The following is a 24,426-nucleotide window of genomic DNA, read 5'->3' as shown; positions in this document are numbered from 1 at the left end:
CTGGTTGATTCATACATGACATGATTGGAGCAGGTGCATGTCTCAGCGAGCATAACAAACAGATATACCTGTACACGCGACTATGTCACATCACATTTGGTTTTCTGCCATCTTCTCCAAACGATTATTGTTTCCGGTATTTGCAAAGATTAAAAAAATACATATATTACATTGCTCATCATATTGGAGCATGAATAGTAAAATTAGAGTTGCGAACAAATTCGCCAAAAAAGGGAGTTATGAAGAAACATGAATAATGAATTACCACAGGCAACCAAACAACTCACACGTCCTTAATTCAGTGCAACAATAATGTACACGTAGCTAGCAAAATCTTTGCTCGTTATTTTTGTTCATGCTCTAGTTTGCTATGCATTCAATGAAAGGTGGGCCCAATTTTCTTCCTCAGCTCGTCCCTACTGTTGCTGCTAGCTTTGCGATGCTAATGCTCTATTCCTGCACAGTTTTCAGAACAAACCAGCAGGGACCAACTAAAGCAAACGGCCGCAAGGAGGTCACCTCTCACCTGAAGTGACTTTGGAGAGTGGAGACGAAGATGGAGAGGAATTGGCTGGCGGAGATGCCGAGCTGTAGACCCAACCACGGAACGAGGACTCAAATTCTTGTGTTTCTTCTTAGACACCGCTGCACATCCGCAGGTTGCACGGAACTGACAACCGGTGGCGATGCGATGAAATGGAGGCGCCAAGAGGCAAGCGATGTTGCTCCTGGTGGGTTGCGACTTCGAGTCTTCGACCTGCTCGTTGGTTTCTCCGGCTGCATGCGGATGGATGAGGAATGTGCGGCGCGCCTTGGTAGTGACCCGGCGTCGCATGGACAGAAGGCGGGCGGGCGAGGCCGCAGGTCAGTGGCGCGATTCAGGCGGCCAGGTCGATCTGTGACGGTGGAAGTCAGACGAGTAGGTGGCGCGGACGATGTCCCGGGCAGGACTGGCGGTGGCAGCCAATGGATGGAAGAGGCGGCCCCCAATGGGAAGGAAATCCTAGCTCAGTCGCGCGATGCGGAAGCGGGAAGGTAGTGCCGCTTATTTTTCTCCCCTTGGCAAACGTAAAGCGGGTTGTTACCGATATTGTTGGATCAGATAGGATATTTAATTTTAAAAATATATCTTCTTCTCTTCCGTACTTATCTAGATTGGACGTGGGGGGTATTATTGTCCGTCCTGAAAATGTGACACCAGACATTCACCAGTTTGCTCTTAATAGTAGAGATACTGTCTCCAAAACAAGAAGATCGCATGCCATTTCCCATCCGGAGGAGAAGGATATTGTTGCTGGTTTCGATCAACACAACTCCAAACTCACCAAATATTTCCCACCTTCCAACCAAAGCTCGCGCCACCGCAATGGCGGAACCCGCCGGGCAGGCGCCGCACGCCCCCGCAGAGCATCTCGCATGGAACCCATGGCGCCGTCGGAGGCCCACCGCGGAGGCAGCGGGTGCGCGCACGCCTCTCGCCGGCCGTGCCCGGCGGGCCACGTCCGCGCCAAGGTGGAAGCCGGCGCCGCCGCCGTGCGGTGCCTCGACGCGTCTCCGCGCCGGCGCGCTCGACCCGCAGCCGTGCCGCGCCGCCCTCCCGGGCGACCTGTTCGTGCGGTGGTGCCGCGCGCTGTGCGAGTCCATGTTCATGGGAGAGCGGCGGACCTACTGCCCTTTCCCCGACTGCTCCGAGATGATGGTGGCCGACGACGTGTCCGACGGGTGCGTGACGCAGTCGGAGTGCCAGGTGTGCCGGCGGCTGTTCTGCGCGAATTGCCAGGTGCCGTGGCACGCCGGCGTGAGCTGCGCGGAGTTCGCGCGGCTTGGCGCGGCGGAGCGCGGCCGGGATGATCTGCTGCTCGTGGAGACCGCCAGGGAGTCGAAGTGGAAGCGCTGCCCGCGGTGCCGGTTCTACGTCGAGAAGTCCCATGGCTGTCTGCACATCACTTGCCGGTACGTGTGCTACCGTATACATGAATTTGCGAGGCGCAGATATGCTTGTTTAGATTACAGGCCACAGTCCATCGACCTCTGACTTCTGATGTCAGTCTCCGTTCTAATCAACAAGCCGGCCTAGTATTTTTTAGAAAAAAGTCAAGCTAAGTTAATTCTAACTAAATCTTCAGAAAGAACTATTAACAACAATGATATTATATACTCCCTCCGTGCAGAAATATAAGACGTTGGGGAGGTTTTCCGACCAGGTGAAAAAGTTGTAAAAAGACATCGATACCCCTGTCTCGATTCCCCGATCTCGATCTCGATTTCCCCATCGTCCCCACCGGAATCGATCCACCCCGGCCATCTCCTCCTCCCAGGCAGCTCCTCCTCACCGGAATCGATCCACCCCGGCCATCTTCTCCCCCAGGCAGCTCCTCCCCAGGAGGAATCGATCCAGGAGCTCCAATCAATCCCGATCCACGCCTTCGCGTCCAGCTCCGATCGGATCCCGATCGATCCCCTATCTCGTCGCCTAGTTGTACTGCAGGTCCGGGGATCGATCCCCTGTCTCCTCGCCCAGCTGTACTCCCGGTCCAGGTCCGATCATCCACTGGTTCGTCGCTAAGCTGCACTCCAGCTCCGATCGCTCGATCGATCCACTGTTGCATCGCCCAGCTGCACTCCGGGTCGCCCAGCTTGTCGGCTGCTGCAGTTCCTGGAAGCCCGCTGCCGTCCCCTAGCAAGAAGCTCGTCCAGGGCTTCCCCTGGAGGCGCCAGGGCCAGGCCTGGAGGTCACCAAGAGGCGCCAGGGCCAGCAGGTCACAAGGATGCCAGTTGCAGGCAAAGCACTACTTCCTCGCGCCCAAGGTCGTAGACGTCGCGCCTGAAGAAGAATGGTGCTTCCAGATCTCAATTTTAGTGAACCTGAAGAACAAGAAGAGGATGTCAATCATCAGGGGAGTAGAATTAGCAATAATATTACTTCAATTTTTTCTAGAATGTAAATACTCTTGTAAAACGAAACTAATCAATTTCATATGAGAATAAAATGGCAGCGAAAGATCATTCTAAATAGCAGACTATGCAATGATATTATTTTGGGTATGACATAGTTCCAATGCGTTGTGATTGTTAACTGAACTGTACAACAAAATATATACTGTATAGGATAGTTACCTGCATACTCCGGGGCAAGGTATCCGAAAGTGCCAGCAAGTCTTGTCTCCACTGATACACACTTCCACTGATTGACGGTGCAAGGCTGTGCAGGTACTCAACACCTCTCGCAACATCAAGGGCAGTGCTCAGTCGTTTCTTCCATTCCAAGGGCTGTGAATTGTGTTCTTTCCACTCAAACAGATGTTTGACTGGCCCATGTGGCATGTACTCATATACAAGAATCCTCTCATTACCATCAAGGAAATATCCAAGCAGTGACACCAGATTCCGATGACGGAGCTTGGTCGGCACAGATATCTCTGATTTGAACTCATTCAGCCCCTTGTTGCCCATAACACCAGACTCCATTCGCTTGGCATCGATTTTTGTCCCACCGTGACCGGCCAGCTGTGCGACGGTGCTAACGCTGGCAAAGGTCTCCCGTCAAGGTCATTCTCCGGAACCATGTAACTAGGTGCATGCTATCCTCAGGCTACGTGTCATCAAGCGCCCTCCGTCCGGTGACCAGCTCCATCAAAATGACACCACAGCTGAAGACATCAGCTTTTGTGGTTACTAGTCCAGTAACTGCAAAAAAATGTGAGCATTTGTTACAACAATATTGCAAGTGCCAGTAATGATGAACAAAATCCTATTAAATCTGCATCTTCACAAATCAAACACTTGTCTCCAGTATTGAGATCAGATACATTAGCTACGTCACTAGGGATGTTATGAGGTCTCCAGTAATGATGAACAAAATCCTATTAAATCTGCATCGTCCAGTAAGCTGCACACCCATACTCTCTGGTTCTTCCTATTACAAACAGATGACAGGAACTGATCTTATTAACTATCCTAGACATGGTGAGTCTCTGTGACTGCTTGTAGAGCAGATGCTACAAAAATCCTCCCCTATTTCAACTGAGAAAGGATCTCCTCGGAAGAGAGTGTTGGCATGTTCATTGTATGTATGAAGAACTGAAATAAAGCAGTTTGTAATCAGATATTTCATGTCTATGATTTTAAGCACATTGTGGTTGCTTATTTGCAGTAATAATATGAAAATGAATTACAGAGAAGGAAATTTGCACCAGGAAATAATCACTCTGAATTCTTCTAAATTCTTTTTGTACTTACTTGTGGTTCTGTTCAGGTTTGACTTTGCGCGCTCGAGCTCCATGAGAACCGAGTCAGGGTGCTGCTGCTGTGAGTGTTCGTCGAGACCGCCACACATCTCCACATCAGCTTCAGCATTTCCCGCAGACAGCTTCTCCTCTTCAGGTTCTGTCGTGGGCAATTCAGCGATAGAGCAGTTGTTATCCTCAGGCTACTGCTTCTCGTCAGGTTCTACATGATCTCAATTGTTTTCTTGTGTATCTTGAGCTTCTAATCCACGATAACCCTCTTGGCCGACTCCAGTTCCTAGAGCACATCGAGCGTCTCCCTTTCTTTGACCCTGAGCTCCTTCTCTAGCTGCGCGGTCTGCTCCTCCAGGCTGATGCATTGCTCGTCCTCTTCAGTCCCCACCACACGCTGGTCCTGTTTCTGCAAGCACCAAAGCCGGAAGACCGAAATTAAACATGAAAGACAAACTTCGGTGTTGCATTTCCTGCTCTGCTCCTAGTTGAATGGCGAGCTAGCAAAAAGTGCAGGCATGGTACAGGGATACATGCATAGGGCATGTGCTCTACAATAGGGCCGAATTACTCTACGGAGCAAGAAAATGTTGGCAGCGCCGCACGTTTGCTGGACCAAGAAGGTAAATCGGGCCAAGATTTGCTGCGGCAAGAGAGGGGAGGAGAGGAGGTCAGGCTCACCTTGTGGTCGCGAAGATGCGGCGGACGAGGGGAGGAGAAGATGCGGCGCTGCCACAAGCGGTCGACGGCCTCCCGCACCGAATCGAACGGCACCGAGGTGTCGATCTCCGCCCTGCCTCTACCGACGGCTGCCGACACAGGCGGGGACGACGAGGACAGTGGCGCCGCCGAAGCCCAGTGCCGGCCTCCATGCCTTTGCAAAGATTTGGGAGGTCTTCTCCTGCTACGAATGGAGCTCCGCACCACCACCCTACGCTGGCTCGACAGATCGAGCCCCGCAGCTGCAGATCGAACCGCCGGAGGGGTAAAAGCTCAAGTTTCAGCTCCACCTTGATGGATATCATGGGAGAGGCGAGGATGTGCGAGGAAGAGGGGGTGGCAGCTACGCGCGCGAGGAAGAAGGGCGGCGCCGACGCGCGCGAGGAAGAGGGCACCGTCGGCGTGGGGTGCGGCGGTGTGGCGGCGGAGCGGGTGAGTGTGCTGCACGAGTGGGCGAGTGGGACGACCGGAGTACCGGACGAGACGCGACGAGGGGCAAAACGGGAAAGTTGTAATAGTTCGTAGCGCAAAAAAATTTGACCGTGAAACTCCCAACGTCTTACATTTCCGAACGGAGGGAGTACATATCATAAAAATGCATTTCTCATGATGTATCTAACAATGTTAAATTTGTATTGTACTTTTAATAAAAGTTGATCAAATTTTACATAGTTTGACTTACAAAAAAGATAAGCCATATTCATTGGAGTAGTAAAATCGTAGGAGAAAATAAATTCGAATTGCAAAAAGTGGTTGACGCTCATTTTTTAAAGTTTGGGCAAACGTGATTAATATGTCAGATTTTTAGATAAAATTACTCTAGACAGTCACGGCAACACAGGCAAGGGTGCCGCCGTCAAGCATGGACGACTGTAGCCCGAGCTGAAGGGATGCGAGATCCGTTCCTGAGTGCTTTGTTTATGCACTCCATTTCACTAAAAATGAACATTTTGTTCATATGGAAAGGGTGATCAACTATATTTCTGACTTTTATCCAATGGCAGGTGTGGTTTTCAGTTCTGCTATGGGTGCGAGAAGCCATGGGAACTCATACACGATGGCTGTCCTGGGGAATGAAGAGTACTTGTTCCTCTTGGCATTTCTTCTATCGAATGAAATACACCTTTTAGGGTGTATTTTTAAAAGAATATTTCTCTGATCTCTTATATGAACCGTGTGTTCTGCTATTGCAAAGCTCATGTGAACAATTGCATTCTGCAGTGTGTCTGTTCTAAGTTAGAACTTCTAAATGAAGTAGCTAATGCAATCTTGAAATTTACGGGAGGAGATTTTAGAGATTTGGCACATCTTTTGTCCACAACTATGCCTATGTAACATGATAAACCTTTCATTTTATTTCGGGAATGGTAAATTCGTTTTATCGGTTTAATCATTTTCATTCACATGCTGTAATGCATATAAAAGGATTATAACGCGTATAACAGGACTGAATTTTTTTATGACGAAACATTAAACCATTTGCAGGATAAACAACACTTTGCATAGCCATGTCAACCATATTTGCTCACTATGTACATTCCACGAAGGATGATTCTAACACAAAATATATGTAGCCGCATTCTTCTAAGCTGTAACTTTGGTCGATGACCTGCCCCTGAGCGCACTCCTGCGTAACGCGATGCCATCTGTTCGAATGGTTCGATGCTACTTGAGAGAAATCTGAGCTATCCTTTTGGGGCGATGGGTGCCTTCTGCTTTACTATATGTTGCACCCTTTTTTTTCGCTGCCGCTCTTTATTGAAAAAATTCTTTAGCTGCCACTGGGCCCAACTTTATTCTTGATCCGGCAACGTTGTGATGGTGTACCTCTTGAACATGTGAGAAAATGTCCAGTGTCCTCTTCCTTCCTATCGTGATCATCTTCATCCTTTTCTTGTTTTGATTGAGTCGCCACCATTTCCTTGCGTAGACATCTCACCTCCTCTACCAAAGGCTGAAGCTGTGCTAAACCCCCTATTCTCTCGCCTCCTCCCTCTGGCAGTCCTCCTCGGAACATCTCTAGCGGCTCGACCTAAATGAACGCAAAACAACTGTTTTGCGTTTGCGCAGACGAAAAAAATGGTCTGCATCCTAGACCAGCAGCCGGATGCAAAAAAAAGTTTGGGTTGTCTGCAGGGCCGCAAACACGACCCAAGTTTGTGCCGCGAATGCTTCTACGCGGACGCAGCGCGTGACCTTGTATTCCTAGGCGGTCTCACACATCATGGATAGCGAAATCGAACTCATTCATTCGCGTTCCCCCTTAAATTCGTTTTCGCGCTGGCGCGATCCAAGCCCCAGGCCGAGCCCAACCGCCACGGAAGAGCAACCGCTGGAATGGCAGCCGCGACGATCAAGGCACCTTCTGAAGCACTAAAACCGCCACAGAATAGTAACCGCTGCTCTCTTCAATTTCTGCGGCCGCCTCGATATAAAAGCAGTACGCGGAAGAGCAAGCACATGCCAAGCTAAGAGAGGATGCGGCGAGAAGAGAGAAGAAAAAAGCATATGCAGTGCTCAACAAACTTGCAAGAGCTGAGACAAGAAAAAAAATTGCAGAAACCAAGAAGGAGATTGCGGAGAAGAGAAAGAAAGAAACTTAAGAGAAGAAGGGAGTAGAGAAAAAAAACAATTTGCTGAGGAGAGAGTAGCTAAGTGACATGGGTATACCATATTGGGTACTCGATATTGCTATCCATGGTACGGATCCAGGAAGGAGTCCATAAGGCCCATGAAGCCCAAGAGAAGTCGAAGCCTAGAAACTAGATAAAAATAGGCAAGTGTTAGCCACATCGGATAAACCGACATAGTATGTAACCGATCCGGGATTGGACTACGAGACCTAGCCCGCTATCTAAGGGCTAGGAGGAGCCACCGAGGAGGGGATCCAGAATCTTTGTCATACGACACACTGTTGTAAACCCTAGATTCAATACAATCTCGACGACTTTGCTTCTAGTTAAATATACTCAGATACCTCATTTGTTTGACAAGTCGACGAAACCACCAGCGCTCTCTTTTCCCTAAAACCCAAGTTCATACTTATGGGCGTTGCCAAGGTTAACCCTTGTCAATTGGCGAGCTCTGTGGGAAGCTTGGGCGTTGGAAGCATGGATTCGATGACTCCTTCACCAAGAAACAACTCGACAACTTCGAGTAACCAGGTGTGCTTCGGTTCGATCAATTTTCTTCCGCACCCACCCTCCCTTCTCCCGGCTTTTGGAAACTTTGACCAAAAGTTGGATCTTGTGATCGGGAGCCTCGACTTTCGCGTTGGCATGCAGAACTTTTCGGCTCTCGGACCCGATCTATTGTGGTTCGACGGTGGAAGGGTCTGTATCAACAACAACAACGTCGACATCATCCGTCGGCTCTTGGTAAACTCGACTCTGACGGTCAGGATCAACGTCAACTCCACGACAAGCTTGGGGGATCTCGTCGATCTATTCGACGGAGTCTCTTTCGGCTCCAACAAAGACATATTGCCTCCTCGGGTGCTCTAGATCATGGACCCTGAGAACGTGTGATGCATTTAATGCATGCATGAACTTTGTAGTTTTTGACACGTATTTTCACATATTTGCAACATATATGATGCTATATCCATTTTCTATTAATTCTTGGGGATTTACCAATGATTCCCTTTATTTTGGTTATAACCCTGCAGGACAGGAAAACTCTGTTTTGTGTATTTTTAGCTTTCGGGGACTTAAACAAAGTCAAATGGAGGTAGGATTCCGGGGATGTCAATATTTCATCAAGAGAAGCATCTGGAGCACTTGGACCTCACGAGAAGGGTCAGGAGGGCCAAAATAGGCCAGGTGGCGCACCTAGTTAGGGTGGGTGATGACTTCAAGTACACATATCAATTGTAGCTAGTTTCGAAACAAGAGTATCGAACCACGATGAGCTACTAGTCAAGGTCTTAATGCCTCTTGCAACTACCTATTAAAGATTACTTGTGAATTGTTTTCTAATCTCAATTTTTTTTTAGGAATTGTTTTCTAATCTCAAAATGTTTTTAAGGGATGGTTGTAATTGGTTGCAATAAAGTAAATAAAGCAGTAAAAGTGTTATAGGAAATGGGTTGAAACTTAATAAGACAAAGTATTCTCGCTGATTATTGGATCCACCTCTAGCATTAGGTTTCATGTTAATCAATATGAAGTATGCTTTTAAATCATATTGTGTGTAGGAGAGCTCTGTAACAAGATGCGTCCAGAAAGCCATCGGTCATCGCATCTCTAAATAACCACAATAGCTAGTCTTCTGCAAGCTACATATTGACTATTGCTATTAAAGGTTTTACCCCGTGGTTATCCATATGAGCTTGGTGAGTCCCTCTTTATCCCCCTCATCCATGTGTTAAAGTGCCGTTACAGTAATGTCACTTCTCGCCGTTCACTTTGCCACACTTTAAAGGGTAGTTCCCTCTTGAGACCATAATTAAGGTAAATATTACATGGTGCAGAACATATAATATCAAGAGAAAGAACTAACACACAGTAATACTTCAAATCATAGATCATCTTAGATTCATCTCATATTCATGCTAGGGTTTCTCCATCTCCCCAAGAACTATAGGAACTACTAACACATGGAAGCAATCAAAAACATCATCATAATCTTATGGAGGAATGGAATGAATTCGAATAAAAATCCACAATAGTAATCAAGATTACAAATATGGTTGGAGGTGCATGGTATCGGTGACGCATGGTTGATGATGAAGGGGACGATACCTTGTCCTCCGAGGATCCACGTAGCAGCCCGGATGTTGTTGGTACGTTGCAAACGTATCTATAATTTTTGATGTTTCATGCTTGTTTTACACCATTTTCTATATGTTTTGTTTACACTTCGTGGCATTTTTATGCATTTTCTGGAACTAACCTATTAACAAGATGCCACAGTGCTTCCTATTTTCTGCTGTTTTTGTATTTCAGAAAAATTGTACAGGAAATATTCTCGGAATTGAACAAAACAAAAGCTGGAGTTCCTATTTTACTGTCACGAAGACGGAGTCCAAAGGGGAGACGGAGAAGAGCCAGGAGGCGTCCACACCATGCCTAGGCGCGGGCCCCATGGTCGCGCCTAGGTATGGTGTGGGCCCCTCGGGCGCCCACTGACCTTGCCCTTTCGTCTATAAATTCACATCCTCAGGAAAAACCTAAACACCAGAGCCTCCATCCACAAAAGTTCCGTAGCTGCCGCCATCATCCGGCAATGCCCTCCGATTGGGGCTTAGGGTTGACAAAATCCTGTAGGCTGACACGAGACATCGGTTGACAGACAAGCGGGAGAGCGATTTACCCAGGTTCGGGGCCCTCGATGAGGTAAAGCCCTTACGTCCTGCCTGTCTGATCTTGATTATGAAAATATCAGGTTACAATGGGGTGCCGAAGGTTTCGGCTGTGGTTTTGTCGAAAAGCTAAGCACTACTTGGACCTAGCTCTGGACTTGCGGTGGCTAAAGTTGCTAAGATTGATTGTGTCCCTCGGCAGCCCCTCTCCTGGCCCTTATATAGGGTGCCAGGTCTCAAGAGATCTGTCCGGCTACGACTAGGTTACAAAAGCCCTAGATCTAAACTTTCCTTGTTCGGTTCCTCTTCGTCTTGTCCTTCAAGGAATCTCTTTCGGCACCGCCGTAGTGGCCCACCTCTCCATCGGATGTCTTCATGGGCCTCCAGTTGGGCCGCACAGGATAGGGCAATAACAGTTACCCGAAGGGTAATGCCCACGTTAGTAGCCCCCGAGTGTCTAGCCGAAGATATTTTGGGTAGAGACTAAAGCATGCCACCATCAAATGTTATTCTCTCTTGATAGTTCTTGTCCATCTTGTAAAAGCATTATCTTCTTCTATCAGGTGCGCGTTCAGCGCTCCCGATGGGAGTAGCCCCCGAGTCTAGGTACGGATGCTTGCAATCCGTGCGTAGACTCAAGTTGTACCACTCGAACTTTTTCTTCTGCCGAAGCTTTCTGCAATTCTTCATAGGTCATCCGATACATTTACATCAGGTCTTCAAATTCTGGAAGTTTTTAATGCGTAAAGGATATTGAGTAGCATGCCCAGTTTTGCTGGTTAACTGCCGAAGGCAAAACAACGCTACCCTACACAGAATCACGTCCCCGGGCATGATCCTGGAGTGCAAGAAAGTTTATCGGGTGTGCGTCAAGCGCTCCTGATGAGAGTAGCCCCCGAGTCTGGTCATTCCGTCCCTTTTCTTCAAATATTTCTTCACACCCTTCTTTGTAGGAGAATCTTCGAGTTCACGTTTGTCGGGTACGCGTTCAGCGCTCCCGATGGGAGTAGCCCTCGAGTCAGGTATGGATGCTTGCAATCCATGCATAGACTCAAGTTGACCACCCGACGGTTTTTGTTTCTCCTCAGACGCTTCAATCGGAGTCGACACCTTTCATGACATCACTGATGACATCATCACTACTGCGGTTTGACTGACAGGACGTGACCTGACGGGCCCACCCTGCTTCTGCGCGGGCAGTTTTAGGAAATGACCAGTGCTTGCGTGTTCACCGAGGCGCCTCCTCGATTTCCGCGCATCGTGGGAATAATGGACCGCCGGTTCCGCTTCTTTAGTGTGACACGTGTACGAATGGATCTCTTTCCACCTCCCACGATGGCCTCGGAGTTTTGGCCACAATTTTCCATCAGCTCATGCTATAAATAAGGGGTGCTCCCTCGTTTTTTACTTTTTACACTTCCTCACTGCTCATCTTCTTCCTCAGCCGTTCACCCCTGCTTCCTTTTCCAAAAGCTCCAGTCGCCATGGGCAAGAAGAAGAGTACCAGCGCGTCAGGCCCGAGCAAAGTCAGCCGTGACTGGAGCGCTTCCACCATTTCGAACCGTGAAGTGAACAGGTTGCGCACTCTCGGCCTCATTTCCTCGCCCGATAGCGACATTCGTCTGCCAGGTCCATCTACTCGCCCAAAGCCCCCTAAGGGCTTTACAGTTATGTTTGCCTCCTTTCTATTTCGCGGGCTTTCTCTTCCTGCCCACGAATTTCTTCGTTCCCTTCTCTTTTTCTATGGGATCTAACTTTGGCAGTTGACCCCAAATTCCATTCTCCATCTTTCTATCTTCATTACTGTTTGCGAGGCATCGACCCCCACTGGGGTCTTTGGAGGAAAATATTTTATGTCAAGCGTCACAATGACAGCAATGTCCCCCCGTCGTCGGTGGCGTTGGCTTTGTTGTCAGAAAGGAAGTTGATTACTTCAACTACCCGATGAAGGAGTCTGTCCAGGGCTGACGCAACAAATGGTTCTACCTGCGAGATACCCCGGTGTCCGGGCGGCGCTCCAATCTTCCTCCGTTCGAGGACGTCCTGGTGGCTCAGCCAAAGAAGTCCTAGCAAAACGCCCTGTCTCCTGAAGAAAGCACCATAGCCGACAAGCTGTTCGACCAGGTCGTAAATCTGAAGAACATAGGAGGCTTAACGATGTGCGGCACTGAGGTAGTCTCAGTGTTCCTACAACGTCGGGTGCAACCGCTGATGTCTCGGCCCCACCAGCTGTGGCTGTACTTTGGCAAGGATGACAAGTCGAGAGTCAGCTCTGCCGACCTGTCGGATGACGAGCTTCGCGACGAGGTGCGTCGTCTGACGTGCCTCAGCATGAAGGACAACATTGTTCTGACCTCGGCTCGCTCTCCATACGATCTCAAACACCTTCCGGCTGAGGTAAGTCTTACTGTTACTTGCTTCGATTATCACGATTATGTTGTTCTTTAATCTCCCACTAATTTCTCACTTGTTAGCAGGCCTCTACCGTAGCCCAATGTTATCCTCCTTCACCCGAAAGTGGTGTAGAACCAAAGGATGACGACGAGGACTCCGAAGAGACCGAGGATGACCAGCAAGCTCTTGAGGACAGTGACGTCCAAGGGGACGAAGCCCCTGAAGACGATGTTCTCACCAGGGATAAGCGGTGCCAGAGGATAAACGAAGACCTGATCACAACGGCTGAATCAAGTCCTAGCGGACAAGATGATGATGCCGATGAAGCTGCATCGCCTCCCCCTTCCGCAAAAAGTTCGACAAGTTTCTTCGCTACTGAAGATGACTTGGACCTGTGAGTATTTTCTTCTCTTTGCCATTAGCCTTCTTTATTCTTGTATGATGAACATCCTTGCTTTTCAATCAGTTCTGATGACGACGACGAGATCCCTCTCGCGAAGAGGGCTAAGTTGTTCTCTGGAAGGGCTGAATTAGCCAAGGAGTCGAATCCTTCACCTGCCAAACCGACGCCTCCCTCAAGGACGACCGTGGGAAAGGTCCCGGTGTCGAAGGTTATTTCTCCTGGCAGCGCCCCCGCTCCTTCGACTGCTCGTGATCATGTAAATAGATCCTCTAACTTAATTTTCTTATTTTGTGGTGAATTTTCCTGCCTGGCTAAAGTTCCTTGACCTTTTCCCTTGCAGCCAATCTATGTCACAGTTGATGCTGTGGCAGATTTTGCTGATCAGTTTACTCGCCTAGAATCTGAAAATGTTCATCTTGGGAAGACTGTCAAAGTTTCGGCTGACCAAGTGCTAGAGGCTAACAAGCTCGCAGCCGAAGCCCAGAATGAAAACATTCTGCTGAAGGATGAACTAAAGAAGCTGAGGCGGAAGATGAAGGGTGAAGAGGATGCCAGTAGTGAAGCCGATGTTGCTGCCGACAAAAAAGAAGGCGCCCTTCGCGAGTCTATCATGAACTTACTCGGTAAGTTTCTTCTAGCTTGAGCGTACAATATTTCTGCGATATTATTCTATGGTTTGCTTATCTGTCACTTCTCAGCTGCTGCCGACGTGCCTATCAATCGAGCACGCAAGCTTCGGGAGGACTCAATGTCTGATGCACTCTCCCTTGCCACTGACGCCAATATCCAAGTTCTTGGGCTGCTGCAGAAGACCAAGGGAGCACTGTCGAGGTTGTTCTCGATGATATTCCCGAAGATAAAGCAAGACAAGACTCTTGGCGAGATGGCAAATGCTTTCTCCGTCGACCCTTCTGAGCCTATAGAGGTACTGAAGCGGCGCTCCCGACTATTCGGAGCAGTCCTTACTTTTCAACTGCTGATGGGTCACTGGTTAAGCTCTGAGTTAGAAAAGTTATCTAAGGCGCTGCCCGTAGATGAGAACAACTTCCTAGTTGACCTTGATCCCTATAAGCAATTGGAAGTGAAATGCACCAATCATCTTCGCAAGTTGGTTGATGAAGCGAAGACCAAATCCGCGCCTGAAGCTGCTCCTGGCTCATCATGGGCTCCCTCATGATTGAACTTCTTGATCCGTTGCTGTAACTAGACTTTGATATAATCTAGGCCTGCTTTATAGTGGCTCTGTTGCCAGTACTGCTACTACTTTTGAATGTAATATGTATATGTGCAATGCTCCCGATGGGAGTTTCTACCAATGCTTTTCTGAAGTCAGAGTTGTGCTGCAGATTCCTCCGTCTTCTTCTCGCACCGATCCTTCTTTGAACTTTTCGGCTAACGATGAGTCCGATCTTGTTCGTCGTTTGCGTGACCAAATTACTCGTCTGATCAAGGACATAACCACCCTTCACGCGATGGCAGCGTTGATAAAGAGAAAAAGCGAAATTGCCACTGCAATTGAACAACACGCCCTTGATCGTCTCCATATTGCTACTGAAAGTTTGAGTTGTAAGTGTCTATCCATCTTTCGATGTTTACTGTCAACCGATCGTTCCTTGACTGATTAATGCTTCTCGACAGTCGTGGCTTCTGATTCGGCAGAGGAGAACAAAAGGATCCATGAAAAGACCGAGGCAATGACCAATGCTGCTCATCCGAAGCACGAATTACGGTTCCAGTGACCAAAGGCTGTTGTCGTGGCCAAATTTGAGCATCGAGCAGAGAAGGTGCGTTACTATTTTGACAAGTACCATGCTCATCTCTCGATGGTGTGGAGGACCTTGTTTCCTTTAGATCAAGCACCCGAGACTTTATCTGCTCTGTTTACTCGATTCAAAACTCTGGAAAGGATTCTATTGTTGGTGCGAAAGGAACTCCTGGCCGGCGCCGAACTTGCTCTTGCTTTAGTGTTAGTGTGTCATCCGACCTTAGATTTGGAGGCCATAGCAAATACCAGTAGGTGTTTAGACCAATATTATGACATTGCTAGAAATCCCGCATATGTCATTATTTCTCGAATGGAAACAGGTATTGAGAGGGACCTGAAGGCCCGAGAAGATCAAGGAAACCTGCCATGAAATTATGCATTCATATGTATGTAATGACCTTGTTCCTGCAAGGGATAATCTCGTATGTAACTTATCGTGCGTTTCGTACATCTCGTATTTGTTAATTCAAGTAATAATTTTGTGTCCGGGGCGGCCGAGTGATCAAGTCAACCTGCTCACCCGACGACTCCGTTGTAATTGCAAGTTTATTGCGGAGCCGATGCGTAAGTTCTGTAAGAGCGACACCCGTCGAGTAGTCAAGGGATTTGGGCGCTTGGCTTCGTCACACGGTGCACCGGTTTGAGCCTTTTTTGTGATAGTATGTCCATCGACTGCAACGCTCGTGTATTTTCTCGAGGCTTGGATGGGTTGCTGTGTGTCATTAACCTTAGCTCCCGATGGGAGTATTTAGTTTTCGACACTGTACGAACATGTTTTTGGCCAGCGCTCCCGATGGTAATAAGAGCCAATGGTGGAGGCCCCGAACAATTCATTTAGATAATGAGGCCTGGAACAACAAAAGTATAAAACCTGATGGAAAGTTTTATTCATAATATAAGACAAGCTTAGGAGCCGCCGAATAACAAGGGGAGAATAATTATATCCTATGCGTAGAATCGTCGCAAATGAGCAACATTCCATGGATTTTCAACGTCTTCACCCGAAGCTGGATTCTTGAGACGATAAGCTCCTCATGGTATCACTTTAGTGATGATGAACGGCCCCTCCCACGGAGATTCAAGCTTCACAGGTCTTTCTTGTTTCAGCTGCAGTACCATATCTCCAACATTGAAGCTTCGATTGCGTATTCGTCGACTGTGGTAATTTCTTAACGCTTGCTGATACACCGTTATTCTTGCCAAGGCGATGTCTCGAGCTTTGTCAAGGAGGTCCACGACGTCTTGTAGCGCGTTGTTGGAAGTTACTTCCGTGTACGCAGTCACCCGAGGGGCTTCGAATCGAACATCGGCTGGCAAAACTTCTTCGGCTCCGTATACCAAGAAGAACGAAGTGTACTGAGTTGACCTGTTGGGTGTAGTACGCAAACTCCAGAGTACAGATGGCAATTCTTCGACCCACGCTCCAGCTGCACCCGTAAGGCGTTTCTTGAGGCCGTCTCCTATTAGACCATTGATCCTTTCGACCTGTCCGTTGGTTTGGGGATGTGCCACCGAAGCAAATTTTAGTTTAATGCCACTGTCATCACAAAACTTCCGGCATTTTTTGGAATCAAAGTTAGTTCCATTATCTGTGACGATACTGTGGGGCATTCCAAATCGACAAGTTATTCCTCTGAAAAACTGGACGGCGGCTTCGGCTTTCTGATTTCGAATAGGTACAACCTCGATCCACTTGGTGAACTTGTCGACTGCAACCAGTAAATACGTGTGACCTCCAGGCGATGATCTCGGCAGTGGTCCGACTTGATCGAGCCCCCATTGTGCGAAAGGCCACGCGAGAGGTATCATCATTAGATCTGTTGCGGGAGCATGCGGTTTTGGTGCAAAGCGCTAACAAGGGTCGCACTTCATGACCAAGTCTGGAGGATCTGATGCTGCCGTTGGCCAGTAAAATCCTGCTCTGAAAGCTTTTGCCACAAGGGCCCTGCTACCTGCGTGGTGTCCGCAAGTTCCTTCGTGTATCTCACGTAGTAGCGCCTTTCCATCGTCGGTGGCGATACACCTTTGAAAGATGCCAGAGATACTACGCTTGTAGAGTTCTCCGTTTGCCACAGTGAAGGCCTTTGATCGTCTCACAATTCGCCTTGCTTCCACCGGGTCCTCCGGTAGTTGCTGATATATTAAGTATTCCAAAAAGGGTTTGGTCCATAGTGGCTCGAGGAGGAGGACCTGCTCCGCGGGTTGAGGTGGAAATTCTTTGGTAATTGCTGCAAGCTTGCTTCTGGATCTTCAGTCGATGGCTTTGGAGGTGCCGATGCCTTCTCTTTGATCGATCGTTGAGTGATAACTTCATAAAATACCCCGTCTGGAATGGGGGCGCACATGGATCCGATGTTTGCCAAAGCGTCGGCTTCCTCATTGCTGGCTCTGCCGATATGCTTGAGTTCGCACCCCTCAAATTTGGCTTCCATATTCTGGTACAATTGATGGTAGGCTATCATATTATCGCTGACTGCGTCGCATAAATTCATCGACTACTGCACCGCTAGGTTCGAGTCTCCGTAAATTTCCAGGAGAGTTGCTCCACATGCCTTTGCCATCTTCATTCCGTGCAACAGTGCCTCGTATTCTGCTTCATTGTTTGTCGACAGAGAGAAATTCATACGCAGGATATACTTCATCTTTTCTCCCTGGGGCGATATCAATATCACCCCTGCTCCTGCACCTGTACTCCGTTTTGATCCATCAAAGTACATTGTACAAGAGCCAGACATATCGGGTGCTGCCGGTGTTTGCGACTGAATCCAGTCTGCCACAAAATCTGGGAGGACTTGCGATTTGATCGCCGTCCGATTGACATAGGTTATGTCGTGTGCGCTATCTCGATGGCCCATTGGGACACTCGACCCGTAGCTTCTGGGTTGGTGAGTATATTCTTCAATGGTGCCTCGCTTACCACAACGATCGGGTGTTCCGTGAAATAATGGCGCAGCTTGCGAGCTGTTCTCCATACCGCATACACTAGCTTCTGGTGATGAGGGTACCTCTGTTTCGCTGGCGTGAGCATTTCACTGAGGTAGTAAACGGGTCTTTGCACACCGTGAATGCTCCCTGCCTCCTCTCGTTCAACAACTAAGACGCTGCTGAAGACTTGCACCGTTGCTGCTATGTACATAAGCAGCGTTTCTTTTTCGTGAGGGGTTACGAGTACCGGGGATGTCGATAAGATCTTCTTCAGATTGTCAAAAGATTCCTGTGCTTTGTCTATCCACTCGAATTTTTCTGACTTCTTCATCAGGCTGTAGAAGGGCAAAGCTTTTTCTCCTAGCTTGGCGATGAACCTGCTGAGTGTTGCCAGCCATCCTGCCAATTGCTGCACTTGGTGCAAATTCTTTGGTGGCTCCATATCGAGAATGGCTTTGATCTTTAAAGGATTGGCCTCTATTCCTCTGGCTGAGATGAAATACCCGAGTACCTGTCCTCCCGGTACCCCGAAGAAGCATTTCTTCGGGTTCAGCTTGATTTTATACCTGTCGAGGTTGTCGGAAGGTTTCCCGTAAATCATCGATGAGAGTGGCAGCGTGCTTTGTCTTTACCACGATATCATCGATGTAGACTTTGATATTCGTTCCAATCTGTTCTCCAAGACAAGCTCGCATACATCGCTGATAGGTGGCTCCTGCGTTTTTCAGCCCGAAAGTCATGACGTTGTAACAGAAAACGCCGTGCGGAGTGATGAACGCGGTTAACTCTTGGTCCTCCTTTTTTAGCTTGATCTGGTTGTACCCAGAGTATTCGTCGAGAAAGGAGAGGCGATCGCATCCTGCCGTGGAGTCGACTATCTGGTCGATACGAGGCAATGGGAAGTGATCCTTAGGGCAGTGCTTATTGAGACTTGTATAATCGATACACATGCGAAGGGCTGTGGTGTCTTTGTTTGGCACCATGACTGGGTTGGCCAGCCATTCGGCTTCCTTGAGCTCCCAAATGAATCCGGCCTTGCGGAGCTGACTAACTTCTTCACTGATCGTCTTTCTCTTCGGCTCTGGAAACGTACGCATCGACTGCTGCACTGGTTTGGCTTTTGGATCAACGTTAAGGGCGTGCTTAGCGAGCTCCCTGGGAATACCTGCACTACAAGAAAAGTTCAAATAGACAACATCCCAAAATCGTCAACTAAGGGCCATTTTTCGTCGCCTATGGGCCTAACCCGACGATATGGGTTCTGTGGTCCAAACTGCGTCAGGCAAAGTCCTACCACGTTTTTGTCGGTCCGTCGCGTTCGGGCCCCCTTCCGCTACGGAAAATCGGACCGTTGCAAATGTGTTTTCGGGAGCCCGTTGACTGCTGACGTCATGCAAACTGACACGTGGCAGACGCCGTTAACTGGCAGAAACCCCGTGGTAGATGGTAGGCCCACACGAGGCCTGCCACGCCTTAAGCGGGCCGGCACATTTAGTTTGCGGGCCGGGCCAGTGACTTAGTTTGACCGGTCAACTATACAGCTGGGCTGGTCCATTAGTTACGTGGGTCGGGCCTAACCTCTAAGGTTGACTGGTCAAAATTTATATGGGCCGGCCCACTAAGCATGTGGGCCGGGCCGAATGCACTCATTTGACCGGTCAACAGGAAAAAAGGGCCGGGCCGAATGGACGTCATGCAAACTGACACGTGGCAGACGCCGTTAACTGGCAGTTAACGCCGTTAACTGGCAGAAACCCCGTGGTAGATGGTAGGCCCACACGAGGCCTGCCACGCCTTAAGCGGGCCGGCCCATTTAGTTTGCGGGCTGGGCCAGTGACTTAGTTTGACCGGTCAACTATACAGCTGGGCTGGTCCATTAGTTACGTGGGCCGGGCCTAACCTCTAAGGTTGACTGGTCAAAATTTATATGGGCCGGCCCACTAAGCATGTGGGCCGGGCCGAATGCACTCATTTGACCGGTCAACAGGAAAAAAGGGCTGGCCCACTAGACATGTGGGGCCCACATCCCTGTTACCGGGCCGGCCCATTTAGCACGTGGGGTCCACCATAAAGCAAGTGGGCCGGCCCAAGAAGTTAGTGGGCCGGCCCAATTAGCACGTGGGTCCCGCTTTCCTGTTATCAGGCCGGCCCATTTACTAAGTGGGGTCCACCATAGATCAAATGGGCTGGCCCAACAAGCTAGTGGGCTGGCCCAAAAAACACAGGTGGGTCCCACTTTCATGTTAAAGGGCCGGCCCAGGTAGTATGTGGGGTCCGCCATATAGCAAGTGGGCTGGCCCAACAAGATAGTGGGCCCGCCCAATAAGCAGGTGGGGCTCACTTTCATGTAACCGGGCCGGCCCAGTTAGTAAGTGGGGTCCACCATAAAGCAAGTGGGCTGGCCCAACAGGTTAGCGGGCCGGCCCAATAAACATGTGGGGCCCAATTTCCTGCTGACGGGCCGGCCCAGTTAGTAAGTGGGGTCCACCACAAAAGCAATTGGGCTGGCCCAACAAATTAGTGGGCCTGTCCAATAAGCTTGTGGGGGGCACTATCGTGCTAACGGGCCGGCCCAGTTAGTATGTGGGGTCCACCGTAAAGCAGGTGGGCTGGCCCAACGAGTTAGCGGGCCGGCCCAATAAGCTTGTGGGGCCAACTTCCTGCTAACGGGCCGGCCCAGTTACCAAATGGGCTGGCCCAATAAGCATGTGGGCCCACTTTTCTGTAACAGGGCCGGCCCAGTGAGTTGGTGGGGTCCACCTTAAAGCAAGTGGGCTGGCCCAATAAGTAAGTGGGCCAGCCCGTTTAGTTGTTGTTTATATGCCGGCATGATAGGCGCTTTAGGATTTTGCGGGCCGGCACATACGTGATTTCGCATAATTGGGCCGTTTAAGGGATGGGAATTTGGGATTTAGATTGCGCAGAACATAGAAAGATACTGAGAATATTTACGCAGCACATGATTTATGTCGGATAGCCTCACTTACCACAAGCACCATAGAAAAAATGCGCGAAAGAACTATAAAAACTAACTAAATATTACATCAGCTGCAAGGCTTTGAAAAAATATTACAGAACCCAAAGAAATTGAATGGTAATTAAACCTAGCAATACAATGAAGCAATTCAGCAATCTTTTAAGTTGTCCATGCACCACCTATATCTGAAACAAAGACATTACAAGTTAAGACAACAACAATGGAAAGGCAAAGACACTACAATATTGTTTGCCAAAGAATTTGGAACTCATCATTTCGTCGTTATAACTAGATCATTGTAATGCGCACAATAAGCAAACAAAGAGTGCATGCCGCATACCAACAGCCAATATAACAGAGCACGTTAGAATGAAATAGCAGACTTACTACTATCGAGTCCCATGCAAACCAACATGTTCAGGGAGTACAAAATTGGCATGAACAACATAGTACCAGGCTATAAATTTTGTAACAACAACTAAGCAAGATGAATTTATGACGGCAACATCTACAGAGCAGGGAATGTAAACCAAAAATAGAAGTTACGATGGAAAAAGCTAAAGAGGAGGGAATGTGAACCAACATGTGCCAAGTGCAATTACTTAAAATTGGCCATGAACTAAATAATACTCCTGAACTTATAGTGAAGGGGATGCAAATCAAGATGTTTCGGGATATAAACTTGTAATGAGCAACACATAGAAGATAGTTAATGCTGGAGCTTAGGATGGACCAGATACGGAATATAGTGGGATCACTCGTGAACTTGTATAAGAGGGAATGTAAACCAATATGTTCAGCATTCCATATGTGAGCGTCATGCCAAGTCGGAGAAACAAGTCAATAATGCGAGCTTTTGAAGAACAAGATGGCACACAAAATTATTATCTAGTAGTATGACAAGTTTATTGGTACTACGGGCTAGATAGCGAGTGATAGCATGCCAAACTAAGTCCTTACTTTGTTAGCTTACAATGAACTAGATACAAAACAATGACATCACCCGTAGTACGGGGAATGCAAGCCAACATGTTCATGGAGTAAAAAATTGGCACAAACAACATAGTAGCAGGCCATAATTTTTGTAACAACGACCGAGCAAGATAAAGTTATGATGGCTAGATCTACGGAGCGAGGGAATGTAAACCAAATATAGAAGTTATGATGCCAAAAGCTATAGAGCAGTGAATGCGAACCAACATGTGCAATTACTTAAAATTGGCCATGAACTAAATAATAGCAGAATGTTACTATAATAGCTAGGAATAAAACATATAGGAGTTATAATGTCATCACTCATAAACTTGTAGATAAGGGAAACAAATCAATTTGTTTCAGGATATAAAGTTGTAATGAGCAACACATAGAGGATAGTTAATGCTACGGCTTAGGATGGATCAGAAACGGAATATAGTGGGATCACCTGTGAACTTGTAGAAGAGGGAATGCACACCAATATGTTCACCATTCTATATGTGGGCGGCATGCCAATTAAGAGAAACAAGTTAATATTGCAGCTTTTGAAGAATCAGATGGCAGACAAAATTATAATGGAAGTAGCTGCTGTGACGAGTTCAAATAAATTTGTACTGCAGGATGGCAGAGCGATAGCATGCAGGAACTAATAGTAGGCAGTTAGTTTGTTAGCTTACGATGAAGTAGATAGAAATAACAATGGCATCACCTGTAGTACGAGGAATGCAAACCAACATGTTCAGGGAGAACAAGATTGGCATGAACAAAATAGTAGCAGCCTATAATTTTTGTAACAACGACTGAGCAAGATAGAAGTTATGATGGCTACATCTACAGAGCAGGGAATTCAAACCAAAATGTTCAATCTAAGTTAGCAATGAACTAGAAAATAGCAAGGTGTTACTGTCATAGCTAGGAATGAACTTAAAGAGCTTCAGACAAACAAGCATCTGAACCCAGAACATGGCGCTAAAACAAGGGACTTACATTAGGAGAAGCACTCTGTGGGAGTCACAGCAGATCTTCCTGGGGTTGATAGATCCGGTGATGAAGTACACTACATGTGCTACTTGGGGTTGGAGAGATGGCCATTACGCCTTCATGGTTACTCATCTCATCTGCAAAAACGTAACGGCGCGTCGTTAGCACAAACAGGTTCCCCCAAGATTAAAGAAGAACTTGCAAGCAAGTAATAGAAAAGCGACAGTACAAGAGTTTAGATCATGCACGGCGCCGGTGAAGCAGATCCGGTTCATGCACAGCGGTGTCGGTGAGCTAGATCCGATGCGGTGGACAATGGATCCGGCGAAGCGGCTCCTGTGGGGTGAACGATACCGCATCTGAAGCCACTACGGTAGACTGCTGGATGAGTATATGGTTTCGAGGTTCGACGGGGATGATCCGGTCCGGTTGATGACGGCGTCGATGAAGCGGCTCCGGCAGACAGACGGATGAGGAGGATCGTGAGCCCTCGGGTATGCCAGGGAAGTCCGGCGGGGATGTTCCGGTGCGGTGATCGTGGAGGTGGGAGAGAGAGCGACTTGGGAAGTTCCGGTGGGTGTGGTCTCAGAGGAGAGACTGAGGGAAATGAAAAAAAATTCGGTTAGTTTCCGGGGCTAGGGAGGTGGTGATCGAAAAAAATGACGGGTAGAACCCCCACCAACCGAATTATACATGGGCATTGCTGTCATCTTTACGAGGGTAGAATGGGAAGTTAGAAGCGTGTGAAATATTTGTATTTTTTGGGCGGGAAGTTTTGCAGCTGGAATGAGATTTCGAATTTGGCTATGCTCCAAGTTTTACAAAAATACGAGACCGTACTAGTACGGCCAAGTGTCACATAAAGTCATCATCACGTTGAAAATCGGTTACCACGATCATAATCATGATGTATCTTGAAAATCCATTTTGAAAAGCCCTTCCGAAATATTTTAGGATTGGTAGGAGATTTTGCAGCTTGACTGAAAATTGATTTTGAAGACGGCTATGGTGCTAGTAATATACTCGTCATTGTAATATATAAGGCCAGGGGTAGATCATGCTACTTAGTAGCTCTATTCAGCAAAAAAAAAGGCCAGGGGTCACATCAAGCCATCATCATAAAATCATTTACACCCAAGTTCTCCAAAGTTCAATTCAAAAACGCGTCTGAAATATTTCTGGTTCATTTTGCGGGGGGTTTGCCTCTCGACTGAGACTTTGAACTTTGAACTTTGCTACAGTGCAAGCAATATTAGTACTATACTAGAAAAATAGTAGACCGGCGTAATGCCTCTGTTCAAGAATCCAAGGCCTACGGTCACATCAAGTCATAATCACAACCGAAATCAGTTCCCATGTACTATCTCCTCAAAAAAACTTAAATTCAAAAACGCGTAGCGAATATTTTGGAATTTATTGGCGGGTGATTGTAGCGCTTGACAGAGATTTTAAATTTTTGATTTTCGAGGAGTTTCCGGGGCTAGGGATGTGGTGATCGAAAAAATGACGGGCAGACCCCCCACCAACCAAAATGAGGGTAGAATGGGAATTTGGAAGCGTCTGAAACATTTGTATTTAGTGGGCGGGATGTTTTACAGCAGGAATGAGCTAGTACTTACCACTATGACTAGTCTAATATAAAAATGGTAGACCATGCGAAGTAGCTCTGCTCAGGCATTCATTCCCAGCGGTCATATCAAGCCATTATCACAAACAAAATCAGTTACTCCCATTTCCTCCGAACTG

General features: G+C 47.9%; 1 protein-coding gene, 1 long non-coding RNA gene and 1 pseudogene across 2 annotated transcripts; 1 reads left to right on the top strand and 2 right to left on the bottom strand.

Moving 5' to 3' along the window:
- The first annotated feature begins 1,416 nt into the window (after window positions 1-1,416).
- Window positions 1,417-6,035, top strand: LOC124651902 (annotated as a pseudogene).
- LOC124682433 (receptor-like kinase TMK3) lies at window positions 2,484-3,462 on the bottom strand. The gene is made up of 2 exons (XM_047217118.1): window positions 3,118-3,462; window positions 2,484-2,865 (listed from the first exon to the last, which is right to left on the bottom strand). Exons 1-2 carry the CDS (start codon window positions 3,451-3,453, stop codon window positions 2,857-2,859), a joined length of 345 nt encoding a protein of 114 aa, XP_047073074.1. The 5' UTR covers window positions 3,454-3,462; the 3' UTR covers window positions 2,484-2,856.
- On the bottom strand, window positions 3,489-4,974 carry LOC124682434. The gene is made up of 3 exons (XR_006996284.1): window positions 4,920-4,974; window positions 4,240-4,647; window positions 3,489-3,687 (listed from the first exon to the last, which is right to left on the bottom strand). It is a non-coding gene; the product is annotated as an uncharacterized LOC124682434 (long non-coding RNA).
- Window positions 6,036-24,426: the final 18,391 nt, after the last annotated feature.

The sequence above is a fragment of the Lolium rigidum genome, chromosome 1 (genome assembly GCF_022539505.1).
Source record: "Lolium rigidum isolate FL_2022 chromosome 1, APGP_CSIRO_Lrig_0.1, whole genome shotgun sequence".
In the NCBI taxonomy this organism is placed as follows: Eukaryota; Viridiplantae; Streptophyta; class Magnoliopsida; order Poales; family Poaceae; genus Lolium; species Lolium rigidum.
Note: the sequence above shows the minus strand (reverse complement) of the source record. Positions and strands in the feature narration are given on the sequence as shown.

What these genes read in the sequence shown, in the direction of transcription:
- LOC124682433 (XM_047217118.1), bottom strand. Translation starts at nt 3,453, where the DNA reads ATGGGCAACAAGGGGCTGAATGAGTTCAAATCAGAGATATCTGTGCCG.